Source organism: Solea senegalensis, linkage group LG13 (assembly GCF_019176455.1).
Source record: "Solea senegalensis isolate Sse05_10M linkage group LG13, IFAPA_SoseM_1, whole genome shotgun sequence".
NCBI classification, from domain to species: Eukaryota; Metazoa; Chordata; class Actinopteri; order Pleuronectiformes; family Soleidae; genus Solea; species Solea senegalensis.
This window is the reverse complement of record NC_058033.1, coordinates 13,284,863-13,311,900: the sequence shown is the minus strand read 5'-3', so window position 1 is coordinate 13,311,900 and position 27,038 is coordinate 13,284,863. Positions and strand designations below refer to the sequence as shown.

General features: G+C 41.2%; 2 protein-coding genes across 4 annotated transcripts in view; both read right to left on the bottom strand.

Moving 5' to 3' along the window:
- The window catches only part of srrm3 (serine/arginine repetitive matrix 3), a 35,550-nt gene extending 24,434 nt beyond the window's left edge, over nt 1-11,116 (bottom strand). For both annotated transcript variants that reach the window (XM_044041608.1, XM_044041609.1), the window contains exons 1-2: nt 10,811-11,116; nt 139-240 (exon numbers count right to left, since the gene is read on the bottom strand). In XM_044041608.1, coding sequence (XP_043897543.1) covers nt 139-240; nt 10,811-11,109 — 401 coding nt within the window. In that variant the 5' untranslated portion in view covers nt 11,110-11,116. The remainder of the gene's footprint in view (nt 1-138; nt 241-10,810) is intronic.
- Nucleotides 11,117-19,926: 8,810 nt separating this feature from the next.
- On the bottom strand, nt 19,927-26,529 carry micu2 (mitochondrial calcium uptake 2). Of its 2 annotated transcripts, XM_044042942.1 has the most exons (12): nt 26,281-26,528; nt 25,202-25,331; nt 24,099-24,130; nt 23,926-24,001; nt 23,529-23,576; nt 23,281-23,363; nt 22,638-22,691; nt 21,992-22,089; nt 21,482-21,653; nt 21,286-21,394; nt 21,041-21,198; nt 19,927-20,425 (listed from the first exon to the last, which is right to left on the bottom strand). In XM_044042942.1, exons 1-12 carry the CDS (start codon nt 26,479-26,481, stop codon nt 20,324-20,326), a joined length of 1,263 nt encoding a protein of 420 aa, XP_043898877.1. In that variant the 5' UTR covers nt 26,482-26,528; the 3' UTR covers nt 19,927-20,323. The 2 variants fall into 2 exon arrangements, with proteins under 2 accessions (XP_043898877.1, XP_043898876.1); XM_044042941.1 differs by having other exon boundaries at nt 21,041-21,394; nt 26,281-26,529.
- Between the last annotated feature and the right edge of the window lie 509 nt (nt 26,530-27,038).

Genomic DNA, 27,038 nt, shown 5'->3' with positions numbered 1-27,038 from the left:
GACAGATTCTGATTAAATACACAACATGTACAAAAAATAAATTAGGACGTACAATGCGAGGCTAAGCCTTTATTGAGACCCAGGAGTAAATTCACAAGCGTAAAATGCATAGAATATAAATGAGTTGAGATGACTTACACTGGCTGTGTGTTGGAGCCCTCTCTGGTGATGACGCCCTCTTTGTCCATCAGCATTTGCCTGAATGTGCTCACTTTCTGTCGGATCTCGTCCTCTGTGTATCTGAGGAAGAGCATACGGTACAAAAATAGTTAGGGAAGACACACGGTGGTGAGTTTTTGTCAGTGCTGTGTGAAGAGACTGTGTGAAAACCTATGAAAATACTGTCAACTGATAAATGTCAGTTCAAAATCCAAAGACTGACCGTCCTCTCATCATAAATTAGACACAGCCAAATGATGTATATTCTGATGACTCACTGGTATCTGGCCCTGAGCCCAGTGGGCTACTTGTTCAGGGCTGGACTGGTCATACAGTATAACTTGCCTGAGTTGAGAGGAAGTGAAGGGGCAGTGTGAGGAGCTTCCGTTAAGCTGACACAAACAGAATACAGCAGAGTGCTGCAGTGGCACATAAACAAAATAAGTGTCTCTGCCACACTGTGGAATATATCCTAATTGGAATTTTTCATTTCAAGGGCATCAAGGTTGTTGGCGGGTGCAAAAGTTGAGCGCCACGGCAATCAGTTGTACTTAAATTCATTCTGATCTAACGCTGCGAATGAAACGAACGGCGGGCGCAACACAAACTTGTTTATGCATTACATGCTCCCAGCGTGTGAATAAAACAGCAGCTTTTGACCACACGCATAACACTGCAGGCTGTAACATCACAGCGGGGGGGGGGGTAATAATTTAATTCCTGTCTGAACAAGAACAACAAAGACAATGAAGTCACCGAGGTGATCCCCCTGATTTCATTCACATCCTGTGCTGGCTGTGGTAATGAGCTGTAATCAGCGACGGCAGCACAGGAACATGAAGGCACAGAGGAAGATGGAGGGGAGAGGCTAAAGACAAAGAATTAATAAAGTGTGGCCAAGAGTTATGCAGAAACACTTTTTATTGTATAATCTACTGATTCTATATCAGCATCAACAACAAGAGCTGTATGTTGAGCAAACAATTATGTGTTATATTGCAGTTTCACATCTAAGCAAGAAAGTAGTTTCACAGAGTTTCCAACTTTGTATTCAACTTTCAGTGCAGCCCATGACAAGAAAGTTATTACCCCACAAATTGAACCTCACAAGCTGCTCTAAGAAAGAAAATGCTGAAACAATTGATCCCAAATCTGCATGACAGACTGTACGGTAAGTATAAATTATGAAACACCATTGAGAAGCAAAGCATGCCGCTTACTAAGATCAACTTAACGGAACTTTTCTAAATTTCATTCTTCGCATGACTTTTAAAATTACTAATGTCACAGGTTTCGTGGGAGCCAAACTTTAGTCTGCCCTCTAGTGGACAGAAGACACAACAACCACATATTCACATGTAACAATAACAATAATAATGTTTGGCCATGTCATTTATCTTCCTGTTCGGTACATGACAACGTCACCTCACATACATGAACACTTCATGCAACATGCAAACTGTCTGTCACTCAGTGACTGAAACACAGACTCCTCCATGACAAGATAATCTCAATCCCAGCCTCTTCAGCAGCTCATGGCTCAGGACCAACTCTGTAGGCTGGATAGTAAATTCACCGCTGGCTCATTTCCGCATGAAAATGGCATTAGTCTGAAGGGTGTTTATTTTGCTCAGATTAAATATAGCCACCAATATCATGTCTTCTGTGCAGGCTGCTATCAGCACATTGAAGGTGCAGAGAATAAGATTAGGAGAAGTGTGATAGAAAGCTGTAACACCTGGAAGACGGCCCAAGAGAGGAGAAGCCATCCGGTGTGACAGCACCATCAGGTCCCACTGTAAGGCAGTCTCTCAGCCCCAGTGGCTGTCAACGCAGCACAATGGAGGCCACAAACACACACTTTATATTCAGGGATTTTTTTATCCATGATGCAGGAACCACATACATCTTATTATCTTCTTCCTGACAAGACTCGGGCAGGCCGTGTGCACTTTCAGCTGTCTGCTGTGAACTGAAGAGGAGTTTACAATAGGTAAAAGGATGAGAAGGCACAGAAAGGATACCGGCTGTGAAAATGGATGCATTCTGGCCAAACATGCGCCATGACTGTGGGGCTTTCTCTCTCGCATTGTGCTGATGATGGCGAATGTGTTAGTGCCTGCAGCTATCTCTGTTGACACCGCATATAAAGTGAGAAAAGAGGGGTGAGAGCCTGTGGGTCTTAAGCTCCCTCCTCTTTCTGCTCCCCTCAGTTTTTTATTATTTTTTTTTTTATCTGTCGAGAGTGTGTATGGCCAGTTTTGGCACTGCTTTCATGGGGTGTAGAAATAAGGGCCACAAAATATCCACGACAGCACCTGAATGCCTGCATGAACCTGATGAAAAGGGAACAGGTTAAACCGCTGAGATAAAATTCTATGAAAAAAAAAGAAAAAAGAAGGAAGAAAAATACGTTAATGCGAGACTGACAACTTTTTTTTGTGATCAATCTTTAAAAACCCATAATGGGCTTTGAATCATTCTCTGTTAACATGGTCATATACTGGAAGTCTGTCAGAAGCTCTTAGAAAAAAGCACACAAAAGCAACACTTCTCGCCTCTGCACATTTAATTAGCACTTATTTCTGCTGTAAAGGTAGCTGCTTTCTACCCATGATGCACCACCTGCTCAGGCCTGCACACGGTGCAGAGGAGGGGCTGAGTGGTCCAATTTACCTAATCCCCAAATCTGCATGGTTTTGGACTGTGGGAGGAACATGCAAACTCCATGCAGAAAGGCCCTTGTTCCAACTGAACCCAGGTCTTCTTGCTGCCACCACCGACATCTAATCAATTCCTTTGCCATAACCTGCATCTTTAGAAATTCCAGCAAAATCCATTCTTAACTTTTATGCCGGTCACACACAAACACAGCCAATAACAAATCTTCCTTGCTGGAGGTAATGAATGCTGTGCAGGGACACTTGTATATTTTCATTTGTGCATGCCAAGTGAAAGCCATTTAGCCCAGGCCCATTGCCTACAGCACGTCCCCAAGATTTGGACAGCGAGAGGCAGGAGACATTGATCAGAGCGAGGGGCTCCACGCCACACCAGCCATGAAAAATCACCTCAATTAAAGAACTTGATTGGAGTAATTAGACAGCTCCGAGCACCCACACAATTCGCCCATTAAGTCGTGATCCGCAAAAATGAATAGCTGTGGCCCAGCTTAAGCTGATAGTCCTCGATTTGATGAGGACGTGTCTGTGTGGGGCTGCGTGTGGGCGTCTGCTCCTTTGTGTTGGTGTGTGTGCCAGCGATGTCTCTGCATTCGGTGTCTGAAGAGCCTTTCTTTCCCGCACAAGTCATCCCCAGGCGCCGCTGTACACCTCTGAAACTCTACAGCCATCAATCACATGACAAACAGTACAGAGGTAGTTAGTTAGGAAGATTGAATGGTGCTGGGAACACAGCAAGGCAAAACTGAACACCTCCACATTTCTATTTCAGGGGCAGAATTAAAAAAAGACCCATTGAGTGCAGCTGCCACAGGACTTTAACTCTAGTAGAGAGGATTTTCAGCTGATGCTCTCTGGAGCCATAGAGAGCTGGTACCAGGCTCTATCTGGCCTGGTACCAGATAGAGCAGACATGGAATAGCAAAGAAGGAGTCCTTATTGCCCTTTTTCACCTCTATCACAGAGACCAGATAAACGGTTGGAGCACAACAATCTGCCACAGCAGTTTCTGATTGTGCGTCTTTTCTGCAAAAGACATGTATAAACAGCATTTGAAGCTGATTTGTCTGGACGGGGTCTTCTGTATCTCCCTGGGAGCCCCCCTCCAGTGACAGTGTGTAAAATGGGTGATTGTTCCTGAGATTCTTTCCTCTCCAGATTACAGTCTTATAGGACACAGGCTTATCGTCTCGAGCTTGCAGGAAAATCAGAGCAGTGATGGCCTTAGAGCCTCTGATCCCAGCTACTGGCATGTCCTGCAATTTAAAGTGTCGCAGCAGATGTTATTCATGCAATACTGTGGCACTCTGGGCTAAAACAGCTGCAAATTGGCTCCCATGCTATCTCGCTCCTCTTTGACTGAATTTACCATAAACTGTCTAAATCCACATCCCTCTGTTGTTGTTGTTGTGTTTTGTGCTCATGCCTCTTTACTTGACTTTAAAATAACACATATGTAGATTGCAATACGAACCTGCACATCTCATTTCTCTGCTCGGTGGAGCCGAACAATACCTCCTCTCCCCACCTAATTTAAAAAGCTCTTACGTGGGGGGGGGTTGGAAACACACACACACAGTCATTATGGCTCACAGAAACAGAGACTGAATCAAGCAATTCTCAAGCTCGATATCGCTCACAGAATAATGTTATCATGAAATATGCCCACAGTTGTGGGTCATAATTTTGTGACATCTGATGGTGAGACAAAAGAGAAGACTCCTCCCCTTTGTTTGTGAAGTAAATTGGGAAATGCACACCTGTCTGTTCGGGATGCTGTAGAACAAGTGGCGGGACAAAATGGCAGCCTCTGTAAAGCAAGGTCCTTGGCTAAAGAACGTTTATTTTAAGTTTTTTAATGAAAAACAACCAAATATATGTATAAATGTTAAGTTAGTTTTATCATAACATCTGCTGGAGTTTTCTCAGTGATCTGCTCAATAAAACCTGCCAGAAGAAAAGCCTAATTACAGTGTAAAACCAGGATATGTAAAGTTTTGTGGGCAAATCAGGATAAATAATTACAATTAAACATTTGATTGTCAGTAATACAGAGAATAGACTAAGTAATTAATCAAAATTTTATTACCCATAAACCCCAGCCACAGGAAATGGACAGTTGCAGCAAAACAAGACCAAAGAATCATCATCCTCAGTGTTTATGCTTGTGTTCATTCATCATTGTTCCATGGTTGGATGATATAATATATTCAGCATTAATGTGCTACATTACATTGATATCACCTGAAACAAATAAAGCTGTCGGCTCTATTGTTAGACTTTGTTCAGTGCCATCATCGTAATTGGGGGGATTTTAAGCTGCTAAGTTGCTATGGTGATGTGGGCCTTTCATGACACGAGAAGAGGTACTTTAGTCGAGTTGGAAGTCGGTGGTTAGATGTGAGGAAATATTTATCGCTGACATTGTTTCACACTGACACGAGTGACAGCCTCGCGGCGACACATTCTGCCTCCGTTTGTGATCAAAGTCATAAGTGGATCATATCTGCAGCGGCACACAGCCAAGACAAGGACAGCGCATTCACTACTTTATTTTTTCTCTACCATTTCAGCTCGAATGGTGGATGTGATGTGTCCTTCGTAAAAGATGTAACACGTTAAATCACTTTGTTCCTCCAAAAAGTAATATATTACTGTAACGTATGTATAGTGCACAACAAATATATTAGACCACCAACCAAAGCCAGAGCTGCCCTAAATTAACAGCATTGGTAATCATCGAAATCATTTTTATGTTTCTGTAAAGGTTAATACACCAGTATGTAAGAGCTCTTTCACTGAAATTATGACATTTTTAATGCTAAAACAATTATTATTGTTATCCAAGAATTTTCAAATGTACTGTTTTACAAAACAGACTGAAAACATTATTATTTCTTGATTAAGATGTCAAATTAAAGTTATTTACTTGCATCCCTGATGAGAAAAATTAGTTTCAGTGAATAAATGTTATGCTTGATTAATTTCTGACTACTCAGAGAAGTCAAAGTTGGGTATAAAAAAGGTGACTTTGTCGAATAAACAATGACATTTTCCCGCTAAAAAATATTTGTTTTCTTGTTTTTATGACAGGTGTGTCCCCTGCCACCGCTCTAGCATGATCGTCTATGGAGACAGTGGTGGGTCTCATTACTGGAGGTGATCAAACAGGAGGTGCAGAATCTTGTTGTGTGGTGCATAGTAAACAATCTTATGCTCAACACTAGCAAAATAAAAGAGATGGTGATGGAATTCAGGAGGCAGAGAGGAGATGATCAACAGTGACTACGACCTAACGTGGACCTCCAACACCTCGGCCGTGGTTAAGATGGCTTAACAGGACAGAGACAGGATCCGTGATAGAAAGTGAGCTGGTGTACTGCAGCGCGGCACGGAACACTGGTACTGTGGGGGTGATGAGGACAGCTCAGAGAATCATTGGCTGACCTCCCGCCACCCCTGTAAGACGTCGTCTTCAACCTTCTGCCCTCTCTATTAGGTGTCGGACAAACTGCTTAAAGAACAATTTTTAATTCATGTATTTTTTATTCACTCTACTTGCAAAGTGTGCAATTAGAGTGTGAACAGTGCTATATGTGCCTCTTTTTTTTACTGCTATAAGTCTTGTTTTTCTTTCTCTCTTTTCATTTTACTACATTTTCATTTTATTTTCAAGTGCACTGATGAGACTTGAGACTTGAAGTTGCAAGGTAGTTTGAGGAACTAACACTGCATGAACCAAAGGATAGATCTATGACGAGCTGCACTTACATGTAAACCCTCTTTCCACAACATATTTTAATTGTAATTAAACTGCACCACTGTTGTGAGTGAAGACAGTGTTTCAATTTAACATGTTTTCTTAATCTCTGATGACTAATCAGGATCATTTTATGAAGTAATACAGCAAGTATATGCTGACACAAACACATTTATACATAAACAAACCCTCCTAAATTAGTTAGTATGGCCATAGTGTGTCTGTCATTATACCATCTTCTCCACGAGCTACTCTCCTGTTACTCCTCTAACAGATCATGCCTCATGCTCTTCCAGACTGATTTCATGTATAAATGGCCTGACACGTGTAACCTACAGCCCAGCTAACATGCAGAAAAGGGCAATGTTCCCTGCAGCAAGAGAACACTCAATGCACCAATGCTGCCAGGTCTTGAATAGCGAAATGAACAGATTCCTTTAATTGCAGAAGCCATCTAATTGGCTCCCCGGGTGAGGCCATCACTCATGACAGACTATTTATCCTGGTCTTATCTCTGGAGAAGAGCATGACTGGATTGGGGGGGATGTGTGTAAAGGGAAAAAAAAAAAAAGAAAGGAGGGATTGTCTGCAGTGCTGCAGGGTTAGAGAAGGAGGCAGCTGTCCAAACCTCCCCCAAGCCTAATCCTTCACAGAGAGCCTCAGTTAGGGCGGAACCTCTCAAGTGACGATGAGGCAGAAGCCTTAGTCTTAAATCCATGAAAAAAAAAATTAATTGTGTCTAATGTCTGGCATTGCTGTCTGTCTCGAACGCTGTGCTTCACCCCCCCCCCCGGCTCTATCCCTTAATCCTGCACACATGCACACACTGTCATTTAAAGAGGCACATTAGAAATTGGAGAGGCAGGATGAGCTCTGCTGAGCCAAGCTTGCAAATGAGATTCTCCTTCTATTATAGCTTAACAAGATGAGTTGAGACCGTCCACGGCTACGACTCTCGGGCCGAGTGGTCGCTGTCCTTCAAGTGTGACCGTCTGCCAACCGAGCCCATGCAGTGTGAGGAGCTGAGAAGAGCTGGACACTGTAGGCGTCTGGGCCCCTTGTATTCTGTCATCATTAGCCAAGCTGCTGACATTGTTCCACTAGACATCATGGCTCTCTTACATGGCTCTCAAACCAGGGACAACGTGTCTACTCAAGTCCAGGAGATGAGAGGACCTTTACAGATGGCTCCAGTGGACTCCCACAGCTGCGTCAGCCTGCTGTAGCTGCACTGTTACTGCCATTTACCTGAGAAACGAGTCAAGCATGCGTCTCTCTTATCTGACCTTGACAACAGCAAAAAGCCCCAATCAGGGTTCCCACAAGTCCTTAAAATCCTTGAAAGTTTGTGAATTTAAAAAAATAATAAAGTAAATTACCCTATATAGACATGGACATAGACATAGCCGTGTTGTGGACACTGCACGCTATCTCTCTCCGCTGTTGACGATCTGAGCGTGCTGCAAATCAATAAAAGTGGACACCGTGGGTGAAGCAGCTCTTACAAGTTGCCCTACCATCTTAAGTTGTGTCAGCACCTCCTTGGATTTGAATGAATTGGTCCTGGAAAGTCCTTGAAAGGTCCTCGAATTTGAAGGTGTGGGAACCCTGTCCAATGAGCTTGCTCTTTATTCAATTCATTCACCATTCCTAAGTGAGAAGTCAATCCAATGACACTGTATAACAATGACAAAACACGGCATCATAGAGCTTGTCACTGGCAGGTCGCCTGCAGGGTCTTGTTATTTGAGCAGAGGAGTAAACTATAGTGTGTTGCCAGTTATTTTTTGGGACACATTTCACAAACAACTACAAACCAGCTAATTGAGGACTTCCTGTCCAAGTGGGCATGCCCCCAATGAGAAAGGTTGATTTATGGGTGAGAATAAGGTTATGGTTAAGTAAGGCATGAATGCGCCGGTATAATTGTGGAGCATTTAGCACAATAATGAAAAAAGACTTTTACTGTGGCAACTGGAAAAATGCTGATAAAAAAGAATGTGTTGCTGCAACAGATTATGACTCAAAATGGCTGCTACTGATCTATGAAACTCCATATCTGTGTTTGAACCCAGATGATGGCACATGTCATTTTTATATAGGATGCTACAAAGCTACATGCTGGTGGTGGCCATATTTCTTTTTAAATGTATTTATATATTTTTTTGCATTTTACAGATAGAATTCCAGCGTGCTGTTTTTCCTGTCAGTGCTGCCTCCTGCCGTCAGCTCGGGCGCTACTAATGTAGAAACCTCTGACCCACATATAGTCACCTCTCTCCTTTTACCCGACAGTGCAGTTCCTTCCCACATTTCCCGTTTCTCCAACCATGTCATGCCAGTGCTAACAGTCCAGTGAGGAGGACATGTTCCTTTTTCGGGGGTTGCTAATTGTGAACACTGCCAATTATATTATCTGGGGCAGCTGGCCAAGCAGGAAGTACCAAAGCCTCTGCCAAAACACTCCCCACAGAGCTCTTCACTTAACACTGAGCTGCTTCCTGTGCTGAGGAAGTCAGTATTTTAAGACAACAGCAAACTCCCACAAGATTTCAGTTTAATTTGTGCCAGGTGTGTTCGATCTTCACCTCGTCATACAATAATGCTATGTTTATTTTTAACAGGAGTAATAATAATAAAAGAAAAAAAGATTCAGCATTTCAATATCACGCGGCTCAAAATAGCCATATGACTACTGCTATGTGTCATTTTCCTCTCCAGCACTGCATGGAAATTACTTTTGGCAGCCAACAGATATGGAATGTAATGTTTTGGTGCAGCCTGTGAACGCAGCACCCCAACAGGTACGTACACCCGTCAAAGTAGAATTCTCGACTACACACCCTGTAACACACCCTGTAAGGCCACTCTCATTTTCTTGTACACAAACAATAAGGCGTGTTACAGCCTGGACAGATTGCCAGTCCACCACAGGGCCACACATAGAGACAAACCACTTTCACACTCACACCTACGGCCAATTTAGAGTGTCCAATTTACCCAAATGTGCAAGATTTTAAAACTGTCGGAGGAAACCGGAGAACTGCGGAGAAAACCCAAAGCCAAGGATGTCACACAAAACTAAAAAGAAATAGGCTTTGGGCCCTTTCAGATCTGGTATAATGATTGGAATGAAAATATGTCATGTGTTGTTTATGCCGATCGCCATTCAGATCGGTGTCCATATAAACAGTTGATCCGATCATGACTTCCTGGTTTGGTGTCTTATCCAAATAAGTTTCCCTTTTGTTACTCCTATATTTCCATACCAAAAAAAATGAGACAGATGGTGGACAGTGAGGGGACGAGCAGACACGTGCAGTGTTTGTTTACAACAGAAGCTTCTTCTTCTTCTGCCGCTACTTCTGGAGAATGATCATTTAATTTAGCGTTCATGTAAACATGATTTTTAAAAGGTCTCACTGAACGAATGTGTCTGATTTCAACGAGAGAGAGGGAGTGATAAAAGAGGCGAGCAAAGCTAATTGATATGACTCTGTTGTCACATGACACATGACTTGAAAAATAAATCATGTGACGATCTGTGTTAATGTTGTGGCAGTGACTGCAAATAAGTACCAGGTCTGAACCGGGTCTTTAAATGCAGCTGTCTGGAATGAGAGTGTGAGAATGTAATGCATATAGCCGTTTTAGCTGTCATATTATGAAGCACTGAATAGAAAATATTAATGCAGCTGTCAACGACATGTCATCGGTGCAGCACCGCGCTGTCAAAGAGATAATGAAGACACACTTGGAGAAGTTGCCTGCTAATGTGGGAGTCGTGGAGAATAATATGAAGTGGGTGATGTTGCGCTGCGGGTGCATCATGGACCTGCATGAAGAGCCTGAGACAGCTGAGAGTTTTAGCTACAGTGCTGTAAGATAAGATATCAAGAAATGTCAAATTTCACAGTAAATTGCCAAACCACGAGAATAATAATGAGGATATAATGGTTTAAATGCATACAAACTCTGGATTTTTACTTTGGAGGTTGCATCTTGTGTCTGTGCCAACAGGAGCTGACTGACAGAGAAGATAGTTTTCAGTTTTATTGTACTCTTCAATCTACACAGGCCATGTGGCAGCTTGTGTTTCACTGACCCTCTTAACATGCAAGCACTGCCTTTCAGCGTGAAGTCCATTTTCTTCCGTTTTCTGTATCAACAGTGAGTGTGTGTTTCGAGCTGCTAAGTCACAGATACTTACCCCTGCTCCTCCATCATCTCCTGAAGCTCCATACACTTGAGCTCGACCCTCCTCTTCCTCTCATGGTCTAGAATCTCTCTGTGTGGCTTCTTCACCAGGACAGGCTCTGCCTGGGCCTCCTCCTCCTCCTCTTCCTCCTCTGTACCTGGCTGCGCCTCATCGGGTGTAGCTTGTAAGACCGCGGTCGACGCAGGCGGCCCGGATCCTGTAGCTGCTGCCGCTCCTGCTCCGGGAAGAACTGGCTGGGACAGTCCATTTGCACCGTCCTTAGGGGAAGGCACCCTTGCTACATCGTACATGGTTACCGACTCTGTGGAGACACAGACAGAAAAGGATCAGCTAAGAGAAGAGAAGGCCGACATTGGAACAGCAGACTTTTCATGTTAACAATCAGTTATTTCAAATTTTCCTTCATCTTCATTTTAGAAGATTTTGATAGCCAATGATGTATTATGGTGGCGAGAGGGAGTTCTTTTTTTTTTTTATCAGCCACAATGAAAAATTCTGATTCAATTCACATTCAGGAGTAAAAAAGTCTTGACTTTCTCATGAACCTGTAATGCAAATGTTTGGCTTTGCAACTCTGCCAATGTGGGCCAATGACAGCAATGCTCATGCATTCATGCATTTAAGCAAAAAAGCAACATGGATTCACCATCAACCATTCAAACTCATGCTGCGTGGCCACATATCAAGGAGCACATACTGAAGTGACACAAGTTCAAAAATGTGAATTCCCACAAAGGACTCTTCCAATCTAACACTTGAAGCTGTCAACCAAAGGACCATGAATGCTTTTATTTGTTCTCGACTTTCCCGACCTCTCTGTTTCTGGCTCGTTTACCCACGAAATGATGAAGTGGTCATTTCTGCTATAAAAAAAAAGTCACGGTACAAGTGCTGCATGGCCCGGGATCTGATGAAGATGGATCGTCCTGTTAAGACCAGTATAGAACATGTAGAGAGAGTGGGGAGACCTTCAGGTGCCCACGAGACTTGACCGACCAGCCCCTCACCATCAGTCCCTCCTCAGCAACTAATGGCTTCATTTTTCAGAGAGGAGCCCAGCTGTGGCAATTCATCACTGTCACACGTGGAGATGGAACGACACCGAGGCTGGATGGAACAAATCTCCGCAGCTCCATATACATCTCCTGACTTATCTCATCAAAGTGAGAGTGAAAGCAGCTCGACTTGGCTCTCTATTTGAGCTGGTTCTGAGAGTCTCTGAGTGGTTATTAGGGATGTGCTTGTTTTTGAGGTGCTGCGAGCTGGTAAACGAGCCGTGGATGTGTGCGCAGCGACATGGCTCTCGGCTGACGGAACAGGTGGTGGGACAGCAGGGGGGTGTTCTCGCTGAATCCATTACACAGAAAATCAGCACTTGATATTCCATGACAGCCATCGCTCATCTGCACACACTTGGCTGTAGAAGATTCTGTGGAGAAAGGCTCTCATCTATCAAACGTCGGTAGACAGGAACAGTGTAAAGGGCCGATGTGCGAGCCGAGGGGAAAGTCAACATGTTTGCCTAAACCAGGTGGAAGCAGCCATCTTTAACTACACGACAGGACAACAATACTGAATATGAAAAGAGAAATAAAAGAATCCAAGAACACACCAGTCAACCAGACTTCACAGTATTAAAATATCCATCTGTGCAATCATGTCTAAGCTCATTTACCACTCATACATCTCAGATATTGGATAAGTACGACAAAAAAAAAACATGCTGCCATTAATGTAGTGGCATCTCCTCGAAATGCCAGGCACTATGCACTTTAAACATATCACCGCTTTAAAATAACAATCCAAGCCTGATTGGAGACATGTACATGGAACCCTTTTGAAAATCACACAAGAAAAGACCAATCAATTTTGTATTATTTATTTATTTATTATTGTAGTACTGCGAATAAAAATAAAAATCAATCTATCTAAACTGAAAAAAAAAATCATTTTATCTTCAGTAGAGATGGGGAATAACAAGTGTTTTTTTTGTTGTTGCACTGTAAACTAGTGCAGAATGCTGAGGAACTTATATAACACTGTCTCATTTCTCTTTTCTAAGTTCACTATTCGTAATATTCTTCATGTTTATTTAACCTATGCACTTTGGCCAGTGACTTTTAAAGCATGAGCTAGCCTGAATGTTTTGGTCAGAGGGCAGGACTGTGGTTCTGCTCGTTTGTGCTGGACATCATGTCTTGACCACTTGGTCACTTCATGCAGCAAAACCCCATTTTTTTTTAGTAAAAATGGACCCTCCCCTTCCTGTCCAGGCCTTAACTGTATGTGTGGAGTTTGCATGTTCTCCCTGTGTTTGCGTAGGTTTCCTCCCACATGTCCAAAAACATGCAGAAGTTAATTGGACACTCTAAATTGACCTGTCGCCTTATGTGAAAGCCCCTCGACCCTCATGTGGAAGTAGACAATGGATGGACCCTCCCATCGCAAATGAGATTATCCATAATACCAGATGTGGGGCATCAGAAGCCATAGGCCATGTGCCAATCTGTGTTAAAGTGCTGCCGTAAAGAAATCCAGTCATCTCATTACACTAATTTATCGTTCCACAGTCAATCTTTTTAATTGCCAGGCATGGGGCAGGGCACACAAAAACCTGCTCTCTTTCAAGTTAAAACAACTAAATCATTTAATTGTGAAATTGAGAACAAAAAATATAAAAAAAAAAATCAGAGCACAAAGAGAGACTTGTCAGCGGGCTGATAAGGACGCTGAGCACCCAGTTAATTGAGCAAGAGTCCTCCACAGGGACTGAAGGTTATCTGCTATAATAACGGCGGCACCAGCCTCGTCTGCAATTATCTTGAGGGTGTTATAAGACCGTCATGTGCTGATGAACACCGTTGTTAAGTGTCATCATCAGTTATTTTAAATCACAAACAGATCATTTGATAATTAATATTCAATATTCAATTTCATAGCAACGACACTGATTGCTGCCAGAGAGAAAAGAGCCATTAGCTTCACGGCCTCTCTCCACAGACTAACAGGAGATTGTTCCTGTTGTCTGTTTCTAACCTTTGCCCGTGGTTTCCTGCACTGTCGGCTTGATTGGATGCTGCTGCTGCAGAAGTGTCTGCTGTGTTGGCTCTGGAGTCTTCTGCTGACATCACATTCTATACAGCAAAACAAGCCTGCAGTGTGAAATGACAGCCAGTAGATGTGCCCCAGTGCCCCGACACAGAAAAACCAGTATCACGGCCCCTCGTTTGCACCGTTATGTTGTGGTTGTACTATGGGAAAAAAAAAATCTCATTAGCAGGCTTATGTTGCATTAGGCTAATGGGACATTGCACAGAGGCTTGAACCACATCGTCATTAATGTGACTTTTTAAATTTGGTCGGCAGTTGGCATCGACACGTATACGATTAATGTTATCACAAACTGTTATTGATCACTATATTGATGAGGAGACAATTAAGCGATGATGCACTCGGACTGTGTCACTACTTGTGTATTTTATCTGCACATATGGATTAGCTGCATCAGGGGTGGTAGAAAATATGTTTTCGTGAATGTGATAACATAAACATAGAGGAGCGTGTTTTTTTTCCTTAAAAAGCAAGGCCCACTCAGTACATAGCATACGTATGGATGGCCATCTGCACATTCAGTCTTGTAAACATGCAAACACAGCAGATAAATGCACTACAGGAGAGTCTGCACGTTGAATGTGTGAGTTTTTCATTCAAATATACATATTCTTTGCTGTTGTAAATCTATAGTAGATACCATAGATTGCAACTTGCATTTGTAAGCAGAAAAAAAAACCATCCAACATTGATTTCATCTGTAATGCTGATATAACATCAACATGGAAGGCAAAAAATGTCTCTGAAGCTCTGTAAAAATCCAGCTTTGTAGCAAGAATACAATTTATTGCTGTCCTATTTCAAATTAAAATCTATAATGCATTTAATTGCAATTAAAGTGGGAAAACCACAGAAGTACAACAGGACGCAGCATGCTAGGCTTGTTTAGTCAGATTCTATTTCACCTGCTACACTGGAAAGAAAATAAGCAGAAACTTGGCACTGGTCTCCTTGGGTCCCGTGTTACTAAAAGGCAGCTCTCTTCCTCTCTACCCCTGTGCCCCTCTCTCACAGCACAGCAGGTCACTCTGTTTTCACAGCCACAAAGGCTGCAATGATTGGATCTCACTCAGTGGTGGCTGCACCTCATCTGTGATTGAAGGGTGGCAATAACTGGGGGCCTGACCTTCACTGAGATTGGCAGAAGCTGAAAAACATGTCCTGGGTGGCTTTCTTTCAGCGTTTTCTTTCTCCCTTTATATAAAGAGAAATCGTCTGTGTCAAGGTGGGTGTTCTAGATATATGCTGTGTGCACATTTCAGTAAGTCCTGACTACAGTTCTCTGTTTGCCTTCTTTCCTCTGCTTTTCATCACACCTTTCCTACAAAATAATCTGGCCCTTGGCTGGAAGCTCATGTTGTGTTTTTTTAGCACTTTGGCAACCAGGGCGTGTTTAGTTCTACCAAGGTCAGCTGTCTCCATTCCAGACACGTTCGATTGCCGCTCGGTGCTGGGAAACAAGCAGCCGCGACTGTTTTTCTTTTCTTTTTGTTAAATGCAGTTGGATGAAAGGTGCATACAAAATCAGCAGCAAAGATCACAGGAAAGGGAACAGGGATGGAATTGTTTCATGCTAAAACGATGAGTTTTAAATACAAACAAATGTCAAATGAGTCCACAGAGTGCTGATTAAACTCCACACTTACATCTTGTGTCGCCCGGAGACGTTGTGATTGGTTTTAAGTCAAGCCAAAAGGAAGCAATAGGAACATTGTGCTAATAAAGTAAGACAACTGCAAACGGGTATGACTGAAAGCATAAAGGTGCTTCAGAAATTCACTTTCTCAAAACTCAAAAAAACGTTCAATGACCTGTTTTCTGATGAAGGGTACAGCACACAAATAATGTGACATCATTTCTGTCCATGAAGACCAAACAGAGGCAGAATAATAACACCAACATTAACGTTAAACAAAACAATAAAAGTTACTCACAGCAGCTTTAATCTCCCAGCCCAGTCAGTCTTTCATCCATTCATAAAAATGACCACATGATTTGCTTCCACCCTCATACTGGAGGAGCAATGAATTGGACTTCCACCTCACAGTAATAATGCACTATGACTCTGTACAGCAACAGGAATATATATCCAAGCCTTCCTTGTGGCTGTCTGAGAGAGGATAAAAACGAGCTGCACTAGTTTGTGCCACAACCCCGCGGAGAGTCTTGGCCATAGTCCATCACTGCCAGGTCCCAGAGACAGAGGCTGAATTAGGGAACCTCTTGCTTCACCAAGGCGTCATTAAGCAGTGCGACGCTCACCGTCTTCATGTATGCAATGTTTATTTCTATAGCCCTTTAGAACAAAGTGCTTTAGAAAATAAAAGCATTACAATTTAAAACATACAAGTATTATAACAATAAAAAAGAATAAAACTGTCACCACGCAACTGGGTATTAGCCCTTTAACACTGAGTGTATTGCATATGACATGTTTGCGCAAGCGCAGTTTGCATTACCGTAGTTATGTGACAATTTGTGCTATCGGAAAAATTGTAGCAGTTTCTGAAAGCTGAAAAGTTGCAAGTAAAAGCCGACATGCGGTTGTTACAGTCATTTTACTTGCACTGTTGCAGGAAGCTGGCAAAGCAGCGTCAGGACTTGGAGAAACACCTTTACATGTACATTTGTTTTTGCACATTGAGACAAAAACTCAAACAAATGTTATTTTAAACTACAGTGTTTTTTTTTTTAATATAAACAAAAAACACCACTGTTTATATGTAGACGTCAAGCATGAGCTGGTTGGACGAGCACAAATCTCTGCCGTGCTTGTGAACAGTTAAACTTTCTGTTAAATACACTGGGGCGAGGCCATTAAGGGCTTTAAAAACAAACATTACAAGTTTGAAATCAATTCTAAAACACACAGGTAGCCAGTGGAGAGAATAAAGTAAAGTAAAGTGACGTGCTTCCGTCTAGTTGAGTTGCATGTAATTCCTTATTCACTGCAATGCGTCGAAGCTCTGAGGTTTCTGTACATGCAATTTCACAAATCTCAATGGGACCCAATTAAGCACGACAACAGAAACTGATTGAAATTGAGATGTTGGTGTGTTTTCAACAAGCAGCTGTTCTGAATTTGGTGAATTCATGCCCCGGAACAGGCCACCATTCAGCTGAATTTTCAAAAGAAACATGAGATTGGACCGAGAATGCGTTTCTGTAAAGCACTTCACTTACTTTCCTGTTGGTGCTTTGGGAGCTGCGGCACAGAGCCAAATAAGAGCGCAGCTTCCAGTGTGGTTGAGAGAGATTTCTACTCTATCAAGGAAAAAAGAGAGCAGGGAAATACTGCAAGGGCCTGGTTGATACTTGCTTGGTCAAAAATTTAAGCAAAATCTTTTAGAGAACTGGGACTCTCTCAAGAGGTAAAACCTACACTGTCAGATGTGGAGTTACTGGCTAGAACCACTCAGTTCATCATTTAGAAGGTAATAAAATGGGGCGATAACTCACATCCTGAGTTCCACATCCACATCCACATCCACATCATCATCTGACTGAGTGTGGTTATGAGAGAAATACAGATTTAATCTGAGACGGCGGCAGAAAAGGCTTTTCCTAGTGGAGAAACATCAGAGGGAGCCTCCGACAGAGTGTGACAGAAGTAAACCACCGCTGTCCCATTTTCAACACAGAACAAATTCTGTGCATCACCACAGAGGACGACTCTCAGTAAAGCCTCGTTCTCATTCATACCTGAGATTCTTTGCAACCTGAGTGAACCCACTAAAGAAATTAACAACACAAATGGATAATTGCTATGCTAATTGCCAGAGGATGAATGTGCAGAAATGATGCAAAAGTGGGTCTTGTGTTCTCCACTGATGCTGATCGAAGCTAAAGCCAATTAAAACCTGTGTGCACTGCAAAAATCATTTGACCCAGAAGTCAAAGCAGATTAAACAAATTCCCACTGGTAAAAATGCATTTAAACCTATGATTTAAAAGGTTTTTTTTTTGACACGTGGCAATGACGTATAAGAGACACTGACATCTGGGTCTGTCCTGGCTCACAGTCACAGTCGACCTCAGAAGAGGGGTTTTTAAAGTTTGACCCGTCAACAGTGCCTTTTTGAATCTCTCCTTCAGCAGGTTTGCGTTTCCCCCAGCTGACTTTAAAGCACAGCTATGCTGTCAGAGCAGAAACTCATAAACTCCACTGTGTTGCCATGTGCTGGGTCTCTGGGGGAAGATGATCAGCACAGCTTCTGATGTGATTAGAGGGGGTCACTGGCAGGGGAGCGATGGGCACAAGTCTGTATGTCTGAGTTGCCCGGTGCCCCATGTCAGTTCACTGCACACTGCACTATATCTACTCAGCCGAAAACATGGAGCAAATTGTAGGGCATAATATAGGACATTCAGAATGGACATTTAGAAATTCAAGTGCTATATTGTCTCTATTATGTCAAATTAAGCATGGAAACTTTCATGGCAGATTGGGTAGATGATGTTTTACATTTGTGTGTATTTCTGTGTATAACTATGCTGCTTTTGTTGTTTACTGTGTACAAGACGAGTACATTTGAACACAACCCCATCATGTACTGTTATATGACCTGTTAACCTTAATAAAATTTAAGCTCCAAGTTCGGAAAGTTATGTACACAACTTCTAATGTCATAATAATGAGTTCATGAGTTCCACTTGAACACATTAGACAGCAAGTAATGAGCTGTATAGTAGCAGCAAAAAGTAGTTATTTTTTATTTCCAAAGAAACCCCTCTCCTTGGATGGATATAGAAGTAATTTAATGCATCCATAGTGTTACAAGTACACATACATATAAAGTACATGTCTATTTTATTGCTGGTGCAGTATATAAGCATTCATTTAAGGTTAGCATTTTAATTTCGTAAACTAAACAGAAATGTTACCAGTATACCATCATGTCTTCGTACTGAAAACCATCTTGTAAATGCAGGTGACCATCAACACACCACAGAGGAACATCACTTTAAACTCAGGCAGTTTGCGAGATAATTTTAATCTTTGATAACTTTCACCTCAACATGCGTTTGAGAAATGATGCCCTGGTACTGGGGTCTCAGCATACTGCAGATAAAAAAAGACAACCATGTGTTACAAAAGAAGAAGAAAAGTAGTGTACAAAAGAACTGTAGCCTGTATATTAAACAGTACACACCTTATGTTTGCTCTAAAAAGCCATACTGCACATGGTGTCTCTATAAAACTTCAAGCCTAGCCTTCTGCATACACACAAATCTACCACACAGCCACTTTAATTAGAGAAACTCACCCTGTTGTCCCTGAAGTACAGTTTACCTTAAAGTGAGCTGCTCTCATTAAAGATTTAGTCGGAGTTTTCCACTAAATACAAGGTCAACTTAAACCTCCTTTCATATTAGAATACTAAAATGTTTATATCCAAATTAACCCAGTAAAAGGTAATACCATTCCCAACAACAACAACAACAACAACAACTTCATAACTCTTACTCTTTTGCATATTTTATTCTAGTCTCTCATTAATAAATTATTTAGATGATCTGATTGATGGATGAAGTACAATTTACTGAGCGAAGTTTTTAATTGTTTTAAATAAAGGTATAAATTGCAAAAAGAGTAGAAGAAATGATTGTTCACGCACTACTGTATGTCGTCCAAAATTGGTCAAAAAAGTCATACCATAGTATGTCGTCCAAAATCGGTCCAATAAGTCATACCAAGTATGTCGTCCAAAATCGGTCCAAAAAGTCATAGTATAATTTGTCGTCCAAAATCAATCAAAAAAGTCACACCATAGTATGTTGTCCAAAATAGTAGTGATATAGTATGACTTTTTTCACTGATTTTGGACGACATTAGTATGTATACTATGACGTTTTGGGGTGATTTTGGATGACATACTACTATGGTGTCTCTGTGATCTTCACAAGTCATACTCTACTAATAAACTACAAAACATTTATTAGTTCTTTCTTTGTGTTGCTACTAATCAAAAGTGCAGCACGTCACTGAATTTGAATTCATTTTTAAATAAAACTTTATTTGATATTTGAATAAAAAACCCACACCACATATTGACAATACGAACACAATTAGCCCTGAAAAGCACTTAGATGTGTTAACAAGTATAAAAGTGCACAATTAATTTGAAAGTCATCAGTCACTATAATATTAATAGAATAATATTCTAAATCATACATGTATTAACACCATTAACACACCCAAATTTAGCTGAGTATATAGACAATAATTTGCCTCTATGTAAACACATCCCCTACATAAAAAGCAGTGGTATAAATCCTTAGTTTTTTACATATGGTTACATTATAATCTAACTCACGCCACTTGTTTGAGTGTAAAAAACCAGGATGAAGTGTTGGTAAAATTGATCGTCCGTCAGACATTTCTTTAAACACTCAGATGGGACAGCCTGTGTCTCCCAGAGCTTCCCGAGCTCCCTTCAGTGTCTCTCGCTTCACACACTTCCAGTAGCCAGAGAAGCCATTCTGTGGCTGCACCTGAGGGCAGAACAGATCTGATCACCAACACATCCAGCAACAGTGTCATGTAATAAATACCAGGCTCATCACTGAAATGTGTTCACATACATACACTCACGTACCCACTATATATTTGTTATGTATACAATATATGTATGTATATATATATATATATATATATATAAAATTATTTATCAAACCACAACCTGCTGGCACCCATTCAGTTTCATCTGACTTTGCACACCTGTGCTTTCCTCACATATTACACATCATGTCACTCACCCACAACCCACCCACTTTTAATTTGAAGCAGTAGTTTAAATGACCACTCTGCAGGTTTACACTACCGAGTACAGATAAAGGTCACACATGCAAGTTGGAGAAGCAGAGGGGAGTTGCAGTTCAAAGAACACCACAAATATGTCGTCCAAAATGACCCCAAAACGTCATCTAAAAATACATTACAACGTCACATTGTAGTATGTCATCCAAAAACACCTAAAAACGTCATCGTATAGTATGTCATCCAATAATATTATGGTGTACACGTTACAGCAGCTATAGCTATTAAAACACAGGTTCATAAAGTGACTCTTTGGACACTGTTATGTGTCGGTGCTGCATTAAACTCACTTTCAATCCTCGCAGAACTCTGTCATTCATCACACCAAGGAATTCCTTGTGGCTCAGACAGTTGTCTCCGTCAAGATCAAAGAGTTTAAACACGGTGTCCAGGACATTCTCAGACAGATCGTGGCCTGTGGCGATTCTCACTGCTCGCTTAAACTGGGCTGCAATCAGAGGGAGAGAAATGTCATCTACTGTACACAGTGTTGAGGAGGATTCTGCCACGAGCAGAGGAAGAAGAGAGCTATTACCCATTCCGACAGGTCGGTTGGCTTCAGAGACCATTTTCATTGAAAAGGCAAAATCCTCCAGATTGTTGGTGAACAGACAGAAGGCTTTGAACTCGTCAAACGTGATGCTCTGCAAAGCAAAAAACATGCAAGGTTACTATGATGCTTTCTGCAGCATATCTGTGAAAGGAGGAGAAGAGGGTTTTTTTGTTTGCACCTGTCCAGCAGGGATCCTCTTCCTCATGTTTTCCCAGTACACGTCATTGTCTTCTTCGTTGGTATAGTGCAGCAGCCACTCTGCAAAGTCCTCTCTCCGCATGGTGTCCATGCCTTTGGAGAACTGTAGGAACTCCATCTCCTGGACTTCAGCCTGCAGGTCCACCATGAACCTGAGAGACAAAGTGTTTTTATAGAAATGTGATATGTTCAGTGTTTCAGCAGTGTTGAAACAGTGCTAAAACAAATAAAGCCCGCTTTAGCAGAGGCCTATTACCTTCAGCCACCTCCACTTAAAACAAAGCAAAACCATATATGTCATAATGTTGTGCTTTCTTTTGTGTCTGATCTTTTTAAAGGTTTTTTTTCTGCTGTGACTTTGCAAAGTGAGACATGCAAATGTACAGAAACTGTGAGAACGAATTAAACTAAATAACTAAAATGTCACACAGTCATTAATATCAATGCACCACTAATGATTATCACTCATAACTTGTGGCCATTTATTCACCTGTGGAACTCCTTGTACTGCAACTTATTTTCTCCCTTCTTCCCAAAGAAATAGGCCTGTAGTGTTGTGTTCACTCCGTCGCCTTCCTCTGCTGGTTTCTGTGTATACACCATGCATCACGTAAAGTTAGTATTGTAGGCTTCAAAGTAAATCATGAGAAAGTGTATTTTTAACCGTTAGTGCTCACAATAAATTGCTGTGGGAATAATACACAACTCCTTATATGGACATCCTTGTGTGTGTGTTGATAGGTCACACATTCAGGCTTTACAATATGCGTTTTTTCGTCTTCTTATGTGTTGTTGAGTCAAAGTTAGGATTCATTTTATATCACATTTTCAAGTAGTGATATAAAGCAGTGATAATTGTCACAAAATATACCGTTTATTCTTTTATTTTTGTTCAAAAAACAAGCCAGCCGAACTCGACGTATTTCACCAATTCAATCTGATTTTAAACATTGTGAGTACTTTCTGTTCAGGTGTGTTTATGTAGTTGCAGAAAATCTGGATATAAGACACTCTATATTGCACATTCCTATAGGCTCTCTCTCTATATATATATACTGTACATTTTTACATAGTAATGGGAAAAAGCAGCTTAAATGCTCTGTGTTCTAAAGGGTTAAGAGACTGTAAATACCCACCTCTGTGCTGTCCTTGTGAGCTCTTGCTTTACTTTTCCTAATCACTTTCTTGAGCTTAAGCAGCAAAAAAAGAAAAGGACAAACGCTGTTAACAGAGACACTTTCGATTATTTTCTTAATGAATGAATTCCAAAATGTGAACACATATCCGTCTACTCTTAACTAGCACAAAAAAAAACTTCATTTAACAAGAGAAACAAATGAGCAAATGAGAGTGCATGCACTTCGATCGAACACTTTAACGCCTGTGCGCCAAGTCACAACACGAAAAATACGACAAAAGATGCATGACGTGTCAACATGCAGTCTACTAGTCCAGGCATGATCGAGACTAAACACACACGTCTTCTTGTCAGCGCAGAGGACGAGTCTGGTCGGACAAGATGCAGAAATTGTAATTGACCTTTAAGTAAATGAAACCGAGGAGCTGATTCTGCTCTGCAAAGACATCAAAGATGAGACAAACAGTGCAGCTGTCCCTCACCTTCACACGGCTCTCTCTGTGTCTCCATACTTACTGAGGCAGCGTTAACGGTGGAAACATTTTTGAAAATTAACTTCACACACACACACAGACATGGGAACAAACAGATTCCTTCTATTGTTTCGACGCTAAATTGTCCTGATATGTCCGAGGCCTTACCTTGAGGAACTCCTTTTTGTCTACGTGCTCATTGCCGTCGACGTCGAGCATTTTGAAAGCTATGCGGAATCCAGTGTGAGGCTCTGCAACACGAATGCAATGAAACTGAGTTGGTTTTTGTGGGGTGGGAGAACTTCAAATGAATCAATAAACTTTGCAAATCAAGGGTCAGGAAGAGCCTACAAGGGCCCGCAGGGAATTAACTAATCTCTGCAAACACAGATTTGGGGGATGTACAAGTGACTCACTGATGAGGATGGTCAGCAAGAACAGATACTCTGTGTAGGAGATCAGACCTGCAAATACAAAGCAAATGTACAGAGAATGTAAAGAGTCTCTGCCAACACCTGAAACACTGTATTCTGCAGTGTTAAGGTAAAAAAATGACTACTACTTGCAAATCTGTAGTATTAAGATGGGAAAAGTGCTACATAAATACAGACGGTTTAGCATTATACTGTGGAAAAGATGTTGAAAAGAAATAATATTCAAATATATACAGGTGTGCATTTTCATGTCATACATAATAAAATTATCCATGAATAGGAAATAAAATCTACCCCACCCAAAAAGCTGAAACCAGAAATCAGTTCCATCTGAAGCTTACGCGCATCAACTCCCCTCTGACGACAGAATCTGACTTACCGTTGTCTCCTAAGCTTCTGAACAGATCGTTACCGCCGCACGCTCTAGAGGCCGCAATCAACATCTTATCGACTTCCTGTTAAGACGGCAACAGGGAAAAAGACGACAGCAACCTTTAGCCCAATCTACAGACTGAGTTCTGCGTGTGCAGTGAAAGGGAGAAGCAAACATACCTGCGGTGTTAGGGTTTTCTTCTGCAGCTTTCCTAAATGACCACAAACAGAAACGTTTGGTCACAAATACAATAAAAAAAAAACACAGAAATTAATAATAGCAGGAGTTACATAAAAATGTATTTAGATGCACTTGTGTTTTTGCCTGATACACAACACAACCAACAGCTTGTGATATGAACCCAAAGAAAATAAAACACCTTACTTCTGTATTTGTGAGATTAGTAGGCCTTCACTTTCCTTATCAGTAGATTAAAATGTGTTATTTTGTGACTTAGGTGTTTGAAATTCTTTGGTCGCATGTCTATCTAAGTGACAGAAACATTAGAAATGAAGCAGCAGTAGACAAGCAACTTCCATAAGCTAAAAACAGATTTCTCTATGGACTTTGGTGCTGGGGAATAATCGGATCACAAAGTGGTGAAAAGAAGGAGAGATGAGATAAAGCAGCCTTAAGATAGCACACACTTAGTCTTTTATTAAGTGGCTAAAATCTAGATTTCCTGGTCTCCCTGCTGACACTGACACTGGCAGCATGCCTGTCTGCCTTCAACAGGTTTTAGGTATAATAAGAATTATAGCCTCACACAACCATGCTTTAAAAAACAAGAACTATCCCTCTAATGGGTCAAACAAGGTGGTGTGTTTTACATGTTGATATGATTCAAAAGCCATTAAATATTCTTACATTGTGTGTGGAATTGTAGTGAGATAAACTAAAAAAGTTATGTGAAGAGTAACACGTATGATAGTATGGGGACCTTTTTATTTACTATTTTGAACATACAAATCTGGAAGGCCTAGTGCAACTCGCATGTGTATGCGATCTGTATGGGGGGTTCGAGTTGGACGCTGGGGATTACTAGATATACGAGTAACATTTGTCGTTGTTGTTTGTTTATTTCTAGTTAATAATGTATGTATCCATTTTGTGTTGTATTGTCTTTGTTGTAATAATGTAACTTGTTCAAAAAAGCAATAGAGAAAATGTTGAAAAAGAGTGCCTCAGTGTTCTTGGACTCCCGTCTTGTATCAGACACACGGTAAGAAGAATGTTGTTGTAAACTACTGTCAGTACATGGAGAGAACAGAGCGCAGCTTACGGTCCACATTCTCCAGCATGACAGAGAACAGGAAGTCTCTGGGAGTCATGTACGGCTCCTGCTCGTAGACCACAGAGGCAAATCTGATGAAGCGCAGTCTTCTCGCAGAGAGGTGAGGAACAGCAGGTTCCTGCAGCAGCACAGAAGCATAACACACACACACACACAAACATAAACCGCACATCATTGTACAAAATGAACACAAAGTGTTTATTAATATAAAATGTTTTTCATTTTTAAAAACTTTACTTAGCATATTGTTGATTTTCTTATAATTGGCTGGTTTTCCATTTTTCCTCCATCAATACAAAAATGTGACCATTTAATAACAAGGGATACATAAAATTGCTATACTTATATAAACATTTATCAAACAACAGCCAAGATTTCTCTTTCCAAAACTGCCTTCTATGTCTGCACTGTAATGCCCTTCTATATTCTTATTAAAATAACGTATAACATTTTAAATACAAGAAACAGGCGATCAATAAACATCACATCACACAAAAATGAATCTGCTGACCGATCAATCAGTCTGCATCATTATATAAAATGATCTTAATCAGGTCTTATTATTTTTGATTTTATCATAGTGTCATGCAGATTAAGTGCTCAACCATCATGGGTTTAAAATATACTAATAGTGAGGTTGCAGCAGTCCACAAAACAAATCATTCAATGATTACATTGCATGCCATCAAGAACAGATAAATCAAAACAAAGTGTCTTTGTAACTCTTGTTTTTAAATAAATAAATAAATAAATCTGCTTACGATGTTCCTGTACGTAACACTAAGATTTTTGTCTTTTTATTTAAACTATAAGTCACATATGGTGAACAGCAGAAACGTTTCCGAATTTAAAATTGGTCAAATCATTTCACTGAAGTTTGGAAATGACTCTTATAAACAGCCGTCAGTGAGCAGCCGCTAGGGGGCGTTACTGTTGATACTGTTGTTGAAGTGTTCACGCCCGATTTTGTTTTGCATACCAACACACAACTCTCAGTATAAACATGACACGTCCAGTCTGTGTGAGTTATTTATGTTGTGTCATGTTATGTTTATGTCTGTACTTACCTTTTCTTTCTCGGCGTGAACGGCGAAGGACGGAGTCCTGTAGTTTGTGTGATAGTGGTAATAACACAGGAGGCCACTTCCTATGACCCCGGCTCCTACGACACCAGGGGCGACAGTGCGGCGCAGAGCGACTCCTTTCAGAGTCCGAGGAGTCTTGAAACCGCTCCTCAGCGCCGCAGCGATCTTTCCCCAGCTGGCCATTTTCAGGAAGCTTGCTCATTAGCTAGTGCTGGCTCAAAGGCTTCCGTAGCTGCGCATGTTGGAGGAGCCCCGCCCCTACGAGACTACTGCACAGAGCTGAGCGCTCACGTCACGTGACCGCCTCACTCGCCTTCGTCATGGATGTGTTTCATTTATTTCTAAACAAATGTCCATATTAATATAGGAAAATGTTTCTAAAAACATTTGCAGTCGAATTTGGATCAGTGACAGTAAAGAATACATACAGTATATTATGCATATATGTATATATATATATATATATACACATTTCTGAAAAAAATAAAATGAAAGTCATCACAGAGACACAGACTGTAGTCTACAATTTGTCCACATCCTCAACATTTAGTTTTATAGTTTTCCTTGGAAACTTTTGACAGCTCTGACTGCACACAAACATCATGTTTAAAGGGATAGTTCAGATTGTTTGCACCATATTAGGAACAGCTTTACTGATTTATTTCACTGTTTCACTGGATCTACAGCTCTTGTGCACTGTGACGTAAAAATGCAGGTTTTCTCTCTGGACTTTGGTCAAG